This window comes from Sphaerodactylus townsendi, linkage group LG02 (assembly GCF_021028975.2).
Source record: "Sphaerodactylus townsendi isolate TG3544 linkage group LG02, MPM_Stown_v2.3, whole genome shotgun sequence".
NCBI classification, from domain to species: domain Eukaryota; kingdom Metazoa; phylum Chordata; class Lepidosauria; order Squamata; family Sphaerodactylidae; genus Sphaerodactylus; species Sphaerodactylus townsendi.
Window position 1 is genome coordinate 56408164 of NC_059426.1, and position 12247 is coordinate 56420410.

The 12247-nt window shown below is 42.2% G+C and overlaps 1 protein-coding gene across 3 annotated transcripts in view; it reads left to right on the forward strand.

Moving 5' to 3' along the window:
• The window catches only part of HEG1 (heart development protein with EGF like domains 1), a 64620-nt gene that overhangs the window by 40100 nt on the left and 12273 nt on the right, over positions 1-12247 (forward strand). For all 3 annotated transcript variants that reach the window (XM_048484787.1, XM_048484789.1, XM_048484788.1), the window contains 7 exons: positions 541-885; positions 1319-1663; positions 2074-3402; positions 6100-6219; positions 7223-7317; positions 9550-9608; positions 11637-11797. In XM_048484787.1, coding sequence (XP_048340744.1) covers positions 541-885; positions 1319-1663; positions 2074-3402; positions 6100-6219; positions 7223-7317; positions 9550-9608; positions 11637-11797 — 2454 coding nt within the window. The remainder of the gene's footprint in view (positions 1-540; positions 886-1318; positions 1664-2073; positions 3403-6099; positions 6220-7222; positions 7318-9549; positions 9609-11636; positions 11798-12247) is intronic.

Below are 12247 nucleotides of genomic sequence, written 5' to 3' on the forward strand. Positions count from 1 at the left end.
GAGGTGGGGTAACAAATCTTGACTGTGTCCATTCATGGATACCCATTGGAGACAGAGGCAAGGCAGATGGTATAGTGGCCAAGGGTTGTCTTCTGTAACCTGTTCATCAGCTCTCACCTTTCTTACCCTCTGCTGATCTGGCCATTCTGATCCATTCTTTGGTAAATTTGCAGTCGAACTGCCCTTGAGGGCAATCTGGGAGCTTCAGCTGGTTCAGCATGTGAAAGCCTGATTACTATCTGGAATTAGGTGGGAGAAACATATCCTACCTATATTAAAACAGTGACACTGCTTGCCAGTTTGTTTCCAAGTTCAATTCCGGGTGCTGTTTACAACCTTTAAAGCCCTTCAAGGCCTGGTACCCAGATATCTATAGGACAGTCTCTTTCCATATAACCATGTTGGCCATAGCTGGCCATATAGTCCTCCAGCTGTTCCCTACTGGCTTCCCACCCCCACACACATTTGTCATCAAGTCTGCTTGTTGGAAACTCTGTTTATGACATTTGAAATTTTCATCCATATGTGATCTCATTGTAGGTCCTGGAAAGAGTCATCAGCTGGTTAACGTTTCAGAGCTACAAGGAAGAATTTCTAGTGCATCTACAGATAGTTTGTATCTATCAACCACATTTATGCATGGTGCAGAAAGGACATTAAGGTCTCTACCAGATAATAGCACATTTGATGCATCAGAGAGTAGCATTTCTAACACTGAAGCCTCCAGCTCTTCAAATCCAGCTCAGACTTTGACTTCTGTGGCGGAGGCTAAAGAACAAAATGTCTCACTGAGCGAAGGACAATTCACTGAGCATTCTACTGATCATTTGCTTGAACTGTCCTCTCTAGTTCCAGTCCACTCAGCTTCACCAGAAGATTCATCAAGTGAGTTTTCTTTGATAAAAACAATAGGCAGCCTTTGCTGCTATATGTGTTGCACAGGCCTGTATAAACCACCAGTATCAGGATTATGAAACTTTGCCTATTTTGAATCATATACAAAATACCAGGTTTCTGGAAGTACCAGGTGTAGAGAGAAGTCAGTTAATATTTCTGTCATGAACTGTATCATTTGATCAGCACATATCATTTGTTTTTGCAGAGTAGCATTTCTTTAGCCCATAAGTGAGTCCAAGCATATGCCAATGTTAGAAGTTCTTCTTTGGCAGATTTATGTTTCAGTGTCAAACCCTAATATTTCAGAAAAGGATGTAAGATTAAGAGTTCTAGATATTAAAGTTATGGTGAAAAAAACCTAATAATGAGCAATTTGCTTAGGCTGCAATTTAAATTTTTTATTTCTAAATTTCTCTTTCAGCAGTTGGAATTGGTCATCATAGAGCAAACAGCTCCAGTACTGAAAGGAGGGCTTTACATTCTTACACTGACACCGTATACAGCTCGGCACCTTTCAGCAGCGGAGAAGAACAAACTTTGCAATCTGTAACGAACACCACTTTTACAGAAGTGACAGAACGCTCCTCTTCATACATGGAAAAGTCCACCGCCTCAGAACTAAATCACTCTTTATCAGGAGTGTATTTTGAACTGACCAACTTTTCAGGAAAAGACTTAGAAATATCTGGACCTTCAACTGAGACTGTTCAAAGTTTCACCTCAGCAAGGACACCAACTTATTCTTCTTTCCAAAGTGAACCTTCAGGTTAGCTTCATTTTGTACTTTCTTTTGCCTTTCTGTCTGGGGGGGGGGGGGGCCCGCTGGGCTCCCTCCACGTAACTGAATGGCGTGCGCCTGGAGACATGGGTTCCCCCAGGTCTCCATTGATGGTATGCCCCTGCAAATATATCTTGCTTCCCTTGACTGATTTTCCCTTGCTCCTTCTCTCCTTGTATCTTGATTGAGAATGCTTGGTTTGAAACTAACTCTAGATCCTTATGACAGACAAATGCCGGAATAAAATTATCCGTTGGCATCTAATTAAACTATGATAAGTATTCCAGCATGACACCTTCATATTAAAAAGTAGTAAAAATTGCTAATGTTCCAGTTGTGTTTCATTTAATGTAACTGCAGAAATTATACACTAATATCATTTTTTGCTTATATTTCAGACACTCGATATGATTTCCAAACAATGGGTAGCGCTGACACAGGAAAAAGAAGTTCTGCTTCTCATACTGACAGTACATACATCTCAACCTCCTTCACGAAAGGTGGAGAAAGGACGTTGCTGTCTATTTCAAATAACAGCACATCTTTTTTTGCAGAAATTTCTACCCCTTTGGAGTCAGCTCAGTCCACAATTTCTATAACCCAGAATATGGGAAGTAACTTTTCATCAAGTGACGGAGATTTCTCTGCACCATCAACAGAACCTTTGGCTCTACAGTCTCTGCAAACAGCAGGGTCCTCTTCTACAGTGAGTTATTCAATCTCTGCCTCTACATCTTCCAGCAGCTTATCATTTCTGCCTTCTAAAGCACCATCGCTACAGAGTTCAATTCCACCAACACAACCACCACTTTTATTCTCATCACCAGAACTCTCTTGGACAGCATTTTCTTCTAGTCCCCCAACACAGTTGTCCTCTCAAACTCCTTTATTGACACCTTCACCCAAACTGTTGTCAACTGCCCAGCCCACTTTCCCCCCACTCTTGTCTACGTTGTCGGCTCCTGCTTCAACATCCTCACCTTTACACCCTAGCATAAATTTGGAAACCAGCGTTTCTGAAACTGTACCTGAAGGTACAACAGATTCATCCTCAGTTGGGAGCTCCACCGTTGAATACAACAGCCAGACCAGGACGTATCCTTTGAAAGATAACCCTGGTTTCACTTCAACAGGATCTTCCCCTCTTCAGACTGAAACTACTGAGCAGCTTACAAATCATTCTGCCCCTGTGACGATCTCTGTAGGAAAAACCGAGAGTTCACAAGAGCACAACGTTCCCCTCCCAGGGACCAGTGCTGAAGAAACCGTTCCCATTTTAACTACATTTCCTACATTTTTATCTGAAAGTACCACAGTTTCTGGTGGTAGTGTGCTGCCAAACACAACTCGAAAAGATACATTCAGTTTGGTGGTAAAAGTAACTACAGGAAAAAATCTGACAAACATGACACGCACAACGTTAGGCTTACCGACTTTGGCATCAACTACAGACTATTCAGTCACTACAAAATCTCCCAAGGTTCAGTCTCCTACTGAAAAGTCTCATACCTCTGGAACAACTACAAAGGGGTTGGAAATGAGCAGTGCACCGACTGTTAAAGTTATAGAGCATCCTCTGTCTACTACTCATCCTCCCAAGACATTTTCTTCTAGCAAACCCACCACAAGGCCTTTATCTACGTTACCGGTTCCTCCCAAACCAACAACAGTTGCATGGTTTGGAGGCCCAAAAGCCTTTACAACGAAAGCCTTTACAACTGGAAAAGGTAATCATACTTTGAAAATTTCACTGCATAATGAGTGAATTTTAACTTTTTCATAATGATATTTAATTCGGTGCATTTTTAAATTTGTGGATGTGATTTGTGTTTCATAGATTGCTCCACATCAACAATCAAAGAATAGGAAAAGACTACGAAAATTAACTAATTTTTTAAATATCTATTTTTAATTTTCTCACACAAAAGGACCACCAAAACACAAAGAAAATTAACTAATTAATCCTCACTGGCAGAAATCACTTGAAGTTGGAGGAAGGTTTTTAAAATAATAATTACATCTAAAAAATTGTGCAGGACGCACATCAAATATGCTTGCCATAACTTCTTCCAGGTTATCTTTCTTAAAACAGAAAATAATCTTGTATATGATTGTTTATGTCGTTAGAAATTGATTTTTTTGGATGAATTAAGAACTGTTTGCCCCTTTGGAGAAAAAAATGGACATTCTGCAGTCCAAGAGGCTTTTGTTTGCATTTAAGCAAGGCATCAGGAAACTGTTTTGAATAAGGCTCAGATCTGATGAAGAGTGGTTCTTGTTTGCTTGAGGTATACGGTTCTTTGCCCACTAGACACGGCAGCAGATTTTTTGATTGCATAACCTAGCATCTAGGCAGTGCTGCAGTGTGGATAGGAATGCAGGGAAATTGCCATTCATTAATCTGCAAGTGTAATAAACACTACCGTATATACTCATGTATAAGTCGAATTTTTCAGCACATTTTTAATGCTGAAAAAGCTCCCCTCGACTTATAGGCGGGTCATTAAAATTTTGTGTGTGTTTTTACTTTGCCGGCCAGCAGGGGGTGCAGTTTTTATGCTAGATACACCAAATTTTCAGGGTACCCTCAGAATACTTTCCTGATTATACCAGCCAAGTTTGGTAAAGTTTGGTTCAGGGGGTCCAAAGTTATGGACCCCCAAAGGAGGTGCCCCCATTCCCCATTGTTTTCAATGGGATCTATTAGTAGATGGGGTCCTTTTGAGGGTCCATAACTTTGGACCCTCTGAACCAAACTTCACCAAACCTGGCTGGTCTCATCAGGAGAGTCTCTTTATGATACCAGCCAGGTTTGGTAAAATTTGGGTCAGGGGATCCAAAGTTATTGACCCCCAAAGGGGATGCCCCATCCCCCATTGTTTACAATGCAAGCTAATAGTAGTTTTTCCATTTCTGATAATATCCCTCTTAAAATCTAAGTTGGGTTACATTTGGACATACAGATGATGATGAGGAATCCAGTTTTGAAGGATTTTAACTCTTGTGTTTTAGCTTGGTTGCTGGTTGAGCTAAGGTTTTTGTACTTTTAAAGTTATTGTTGATACCATATTGTTCTTGTTGACCCTCTTTTCCACTTACAGAGCCAGTTTACTGTTTTTCTTTGAAATAAATATTCAAAAACATTTAACCTACTGATGCCTCAATTGATGCTGCATTTCCCACCCTCAACTTATACGCGAGTCAATAAGTTTTCCCAGTTTTTTGTGGTAAAATTAGGTGCCTCGACTTATATGCGGGTCGACTTATACGCGAGTATATACGGTAGTAATAAAAAAGTGAAATGTTTCAGAAGGTCCACATTTAGCTTATAAGAAGAAAGGACAATTACGGAAACTTGAAATTAAATTGAATTTCCTAATAATCATTGCTGCTGCTAAAAGGATTCGATCTATCCAGTCTGCTTTTGGAGGCTGCCACACACAACTAACAAATGAGTTGGACTGTATCAGGGATAACCAATTTCTGTATCTTTGGGACTCTTTTCTCCACTCAGGCCCCTTCCGCACATGCAGAATAATGCACTTTCAATCCACTTTACAGCTGGATTTTACTGTGCGGAATAGCAAAACCCGCTTGCAAACAATTGTGAAAGTGGATTGAAAGTGCATTAAACTGCTTGTGAGGAAGGGGCCACAGTGGTCCTAATGTGGAGGTGATTTTTGTTGTACAAAGGATTCGATCCTGTCTTAAAATTTCTGCCAGCTACTGATAAGTACTTTCGGGCTATAATGCACCACAACCACTGTCACCTTTGTATTTGTGTTACCATTTCAAAGTTGAAATTGATGTAAATTTTTCCCACGTTGGCTTTTGAGAAAAGGCAGCAAGATCTCTTCTCCAGTGGCAAATATGGGTAGCAGCAGCTGTGGAATGGTTCCAAGTATACTCAGTCAATCACTTGTCAGAACCAGCTGTTATAAATTGGAGAGTGGGTCAAGGCAAGGAAGAAATGGAGGCAATACCTAGCTTGCAGAAGAAAGTCTCATAGTTGTTCAGACCAGCAAGCAACTCTTGACCAAGAAACTTCGTGGAGAGAGATATCAGAGAATTCTGCATGGGCCAAAAATAATAGTGTAACAATGGTGTGAAAAACGGTGTAAAATGGTTTAAAATGGTGTAAAAGGGTTTACACCATTTTCACACCACTGTTTTTGGCCCATGCGGAATCTGCCATAGTATATCAGTTTCAGAAAGATTCTTCTGAAGGATTTTCCTAAAGTTCCTTCTCCTGACCAAAGCTCAGCAATATCTTCAGGTCCCAGGTTCAAGACTCACTGCTGGCATGAGTCATGACAGCTATTAACTCAGTCCTTCATTCAGCAGCTCTCTATTCTGACTGGTGGTGGCTGCTTTCACTTCTGCAAATTGTTGGGTTCTCCTACAGTTTTTCTCTTATTTTTCAGATATAGATGAATGTTTGTCTAATCCATGCCCTGTTTTAGCTACATGTACTAACACACAAGGCTCGTTCCAGTGTACATGTTCACTTGGCTACCAGATGGAAAAAGGAAAGTGCATTTTAGGTAAGAAAGCTGAAAGGTTTAAAAGCTTCTCAATAATGTAAAGCCATTGATAGTTTAATATTTTAAAAGCACCACTGACATTGGATTGGATCCAGCCTCTTGCAGAAAGAAGGAATTTGCAGAGGGAGAGCTTTCCTTCCTTTCCCTTGAACATATGATGGTATCTTATCCAGAGTCAGAATATTTGCCTGTTGAGGCCAATATTGTGTACTGTGACTGGCCGTAGTTCTCCAGGGTCTCTGGTAGCCGTCCTTCACCGTGCTGCTTAGCATTCCCTCCCCTCACTGAGGCTGTGTCTTTTGCACTGAATGATCAAGAGTGCAAATGAAATCCATCTATTTTGATATTAAAAGCAGGGTCCTTTAATATCAAGACAGGTGCTCATCCAGGGGTTTTCAAGAGGTAGTAATCCAACTGCCTGAATGCTCCAAGAGAACATTAATTAAGACTTGTTTATTTGAGACTGTAGATCCCCTCAGATTCATGGCCATAAGCAACCAGCAAAGTTTTCAGGACAAAAGTCAAACCTCCTAAAATCTCCCCTCACAATATAAGCTTCACTGGTGATACAATTAACAGCCTGGGAAGAGCCATCAGCCTGTCCCTGGGCCACTGTCAACAGGTCCTGGCCGCTCTTCACATCCAGTTGCTGCAGTCATTGGCTACCAGACACGTCTCCAGCCACTATTACATCACTCTGGTATTGCCTGACAATAGAACGTTTGAACTTTCCCTTTTCCTGCATGGGACTGAGGTATAAGTTAAGAGACACATAAGCATATGTTGTGTAACATCTGATTTGATTCTTAGAAACACAGCTCCCATTTTAAAATTTAAAAAGCAATTAAGGGGGTACTTGGAAAGACCTTGAGGTTGGGGTTGAAGCTACTTGCAGGTTTCTGGCTTATAGTGTTGAGAGGAAAATTTAGGTGTCCTTGGCATGAGATTCTGTGTGTGTGTGTGTGTGTGTGTGTTAATAAACAAGTTATCCTCTTCTCTTTAGTAAGAACCTTTGTTGGCCAATTTCCACTAAATTTTAACACTACTGGAGAAAAGTATTCAGAACTTCATCAAATTGAAGAAGATGTAATAAACACAGTAAGTGTGAAAAGCATGATCTTTGTTCCCAATGATGAAAATCTCTGGAGTTTAAAAAGGCTTTTGCTACTGACTAATGCTCAAGGGAAGTTGGACCTCATTCAGTTACCCACAGCAAAATGAGTCTCAGTGAGAAAGGTGGACAATGAATAACATAAATAAAATAAACGAGACGGAGGCCTGTTAGCTCACTATTTGACAAGTGTAGTGCTGCTCAGTGGCTAGTGATGCCTAGCAACAGTTGCTGATGTCATGGCTCATGCCTGTGCTGGGTAATCTTAGGAACTGTACTGTAGCATGTTGGGGAGTTTTTATGACCTGGCCCTACAACGTCCTCTTTAAGGACAATCTGTCATTCCTCGCCCATCTGTCACAGCTCAACAGCAAAAAACTTTTTACTCCACCGACCTGCCTCACTTGCCCCTGCCATTTATTTGATCCAGTTATGGTTTGTGTAACAAGGAGAATGAACTGCAAATTGCTTCTCTTTCTCTGCTGACAAAACGCTCTAGTTGGCCTGTTATGGAGCCAAATGGGGTCCTGTTCATATATTTTGTTGTGCCTGTTTGTTATAGACCAGGGGTAGGGAACCTGCGGCTCTCCAGATGTTCAGGAACTACAATTCCCATCAGCCTCTGTCAGCATGGCCAATTGGCCATGCTGGTAGGGGCTGATGGGAATTGTAGTTCCTGAACATCTGGAGAGCTGCAAGTTCCCTACCCCTGTTATAGACTGATGAGCTGATACCAGGAGTAGTTGGATCCATGGAGCAACCAGAGTAGTGTAGGCTCTGCACTGGGGGAGAGTTGCGGAGGGCAACAGCTGTGCTCTGGAAAGGTGGCAGTGCTCCAGAACTACTAAGGCTACCCCAACCGACCCCTCAAATTTTGCTTTTATTAATCTTCATCTGCATCCATGCAATAAAAGAGCTCTTTTGCTTTGCTTTTTCACAACAAAGACAATTGCATTAAAGCTGCTTCTGCCTCCAGAATGCCTGTCAGTTTTCCTCCTCAGGAGTGGGGCATTTTCATCAAGAAAACAGGGTTAAGGAAATGAGTTAACCTCTTCTCCCCAGTGTGACAGTTCTAATATAAATCACTGCACTCCCAGCTGACATTTAATTGCCACTTGAAGAGATAGGTGACCTGTGATTGGGATTCTAGCATCTCATCCAGATGACCCTTAAAAAGGATAGCAGAAATGAATATCTGGATCCTTCAGCTATTCTACAGCACAAAGGATTTGTATTTTAAAGCTGTGCATAATTTTAAGAAGTTCTCAGTCCATCTAATGTGCAGCGTTGCCTCCTGAGAAGGGGAGAATGAGCTCAAGGGTGTGGAAAGACAACACAGACAACCACCTTGTAGGGAATAAAATTTGGCCACAGCCTATTTATTGGTATGCTGGCTGAAGAAAGCAGAGGCGCAGCATAGGGGATGGATCCAGCACTGGTCAACACGTCTGGTGTCCCCTAGTAATAACCTTCCCCCAGCCCTATGCATGGGGGAAAACCCAACACCTGGAGCAGGAAGTTAGTCGGAGCCATCTGACCTCTGGATGAACCTCCCTTGCTGCTAGAGGCACGAGCTACCCACAGCCCCCACCTGGGCATGCAGTACACATGCTTACTACTACCCCCCAGGCCTCTTATAGAGGTCCCCACCAAAAGGGGAGGCCCAGCATGCAGACTCTTCCTCCCCTGAATGGATCAGTCCCCATGTGCAACCTGCCAGGCTGTGATGGGTGAATGCAAATAACAACAAAGTCCAACAAACAAAAGGGCAACACTACCCGAAAGAACGAGCGAGGGTGGGTGGGTGTTTGGGAGAAGCCGTTGTAGCTCAAGTGGAAGAGGGACACAGGAAGGCCTGGCCTGCCTTAATAAGGCCTCACTCCCTCCACCTACATTATGCACTCATTCCATCAGCAGAATGACCCCACCTGCTGGGCTGGATGCCAGCACCGAACCCGCCCCTCTCCTTGCCTGCTCCCAGGCAGTAATGGCAGCCAAGGTAATTCTCTGCCGCACTTTCTTATCTTACTATTTTTTGCATTTTATTGATCCATTATGACATGGGTAGCCAATTTTTTTTGTTTGTTTGCATTCAGAACTGTTCAGTATTCTTTCATGATTAGTACAAACTAACTTTTGTTACTCAGTGGTGGAAAACATACTTGCTAATTTCAAGGTGTTCTCAAAACAGCAGTTTGTTCCCCCCCTTTTTTTTCCAGCTGAACAATTCTCTCTCAACGTTGCCTGGCTATTATACTTCGACTGTTCAAGCATCAAGGTAAGGTGCCTCAAGCAATGACAGGTTTGTTGGATGGGGATGGGGACTGGTAGTTATTCATTCAGAAAAACCTGTATTCCCACCTCCGGTCAAAGGGTTCTCAGAGCTACTTACAGTATACTAAAATACAAAATACACTCCCACACAGAATAAAAGCAACCCAGGAATATAATGGCACAACTCATTATAGCCTGCTAATGGCAGCCACTTAACATATGAAAAAAAGAAAAAGTATCGAAGCACAAAAACTTTGAGGCAAAAACAAAAAATGAGAAAATATAGCAACCAATGCATTACCAAGATAACCCCAAGCTAACAAAATATTATAATTGACTAGCAGAATTCCTGAGTGAACTGAAATGTCTTTATGTGGCTCTGAAAATTTGTATCATCTATAAGAACATAAGAACAAGCCAGATGGATCAGACCAGAGTCCATCTAGTCCAGCACTCTGTTACTTGCAGTGGCCCACCAGGTGCCTTTGGGAGCTCACATGCAGGATGTGAAAGCAATGGCCTTCTGCTGCTGCTGCTCCCGAGCACCTGGTCTGCTAAGGCATTTGCAATCTCAGATCAAAGAGGATCAAGATTGGTAGCCATAGATTGACTTCTCCTCCATAAATCTGTCCAAATCTAACACCAAATGAATTAGAGAGAGGGCATTCCATATCTGATTTGAACCGTTGCCTGTTACTTTGACTTTTTGCAATATTCTTGCTGTTTTGACACCACTTTACATTCCAATATGCACTCTAGAAAACATCATTTAGTCTGTCCCACATTTTATTCACTCTGTGTCTTGCTGTTCGTTGGTTTTTGAAAATAAGCTGTGAGCGCAGACCTAGTTTCCAGATCTGTCAGTTTCTGCCACTAGGATCAGCAAGGAACCTATTGGAACTGGTGGGGCATTCGAGCCCTGCACTCAGTCATGTGCACACGAGTTCAAAATTATTATATACATGCATTCATCACAACATGAAAACATTCAGCTTTCTCCCCAGTAACCAGCAAGTTTAATTTTTTCCATGCATTTGTTTTTCAAGTGTAACGTTGTAGGTACAAAAATAGGAAATATATTTGTCTCAGAAAAGTACAATATTATTTCCTGTTCACCTACACCTATTTACAGGCTCGGGCTGACTGACTTGTAGGTCCTTAAATACTGTCTATGTTTCATGTAGTTCATTATGTTATGATAGTATGGCTCCTGTATGTGCATTTCTGAAGAAGATGGAATTGGGGCCGGTGCAGCCTCTCATGAAGACAGGGAAAAGATTCACTTGCTGATGTTATATGGCCTGCAGCTATAAACTTAGAGAAATTCTGTCATTTTTTGTATCTGGGCGTCATTCAGTGTTTTCAAAGGTTTACATGTCTTGGATTGTCCTCTCCATCACCGTTATCCATACATGCAGTGGACAGAAAAGCCAAGTCACAGATTCTCCCTTGACTAGAATATATACTTTCCCTCTTGCTTCCACCCCACGAACTCAAAAGAGGACAGAATTCAGAGCCCTCTGCTGTTGGTTATGGGATCTCACATGCTTGGTTAATCCTCCAGAATAAATCCAGTAAACTAGACACAAGTTCTGCTCATCGAATGTGCTTTCTTACACCTTCCCTTCCCCACTGTAGCTCCACGCCCCTTTCAGAAGGCTGGTGATGAGGGTCGCCTTGCCATCTGTAATAATGTAGTGTGTGGAACTGTGGGCTTCAGTGGGAAGAGGCAGTCAGCAGATACTGGGTGAGCACAGGTTTTGTCCGTTCACAGAAGGGCAGGTTTGGATCCAACCCAGAGCAGAATCCTAGTTCTCTCCTGGTCTGGTCTGGCCCAATGAGACCTAGGCAGGGATTTAACGATATCAGTTGTGGAAACTCATGGGGGCTTCTTGGCTCTTTTACAGAAGTTGCCATTGGCGAACATGGGGCTTGGTCCTCTGAACTGTCAACAGAAGCTTGCTTGTGTTTTGCTTCTACAAAGCCAATATGATGAATGCAGAATTTGAATTTTTCTTCTCTCTTTCTGCAGGCAATTGGGTACTGTCCAAGTTTCCATCACAAGCACTTTTTCTGTGGTCTCCAACGTCACTCTTTATGACATTGTCAGCACTGTGCGAAGCCACATCCAGGATTGCAAAGCATCCTCAAAGGCTTGCCAGTTCGTGTCTAGCCTTCACCAACTACACAGAGGTAAACTGACATTAGTGCAGAGTTGGCTTGAATTGTAACTGGATTTTAAAAACTTTAAAAGAACGAAGGAGAAAAGTTTTTTCTATCTGTGTGGGTAGTCTGTTCCTTGACAAAAACATTCCTGTCAGAGAGAGATGGGATATACTGTGAGATTAAGATCATGGGGTACAGGCCTCTCATCTTAGAGATTGAACACTGGCCTCTTCCACACACACAGAATAATGCATTTTCAATTCAGTTTCACAACATTTTGCAAGTGGATTTTGCTATTCCGCACTGCTGCAAAGAGCATTGAAAGCGATTTGAAAGAGCATTATTCTGCATGTGTGGAAAGGGCCACTGAATCCTGGTCGTATCTAAACAACAGGCATCTTATCTTCACTCCATAGTTTGTACCAGTCCCTGAATGATCTGAGCAGAGTTATTAGAGATGCAAAGGCGAGATGAGGA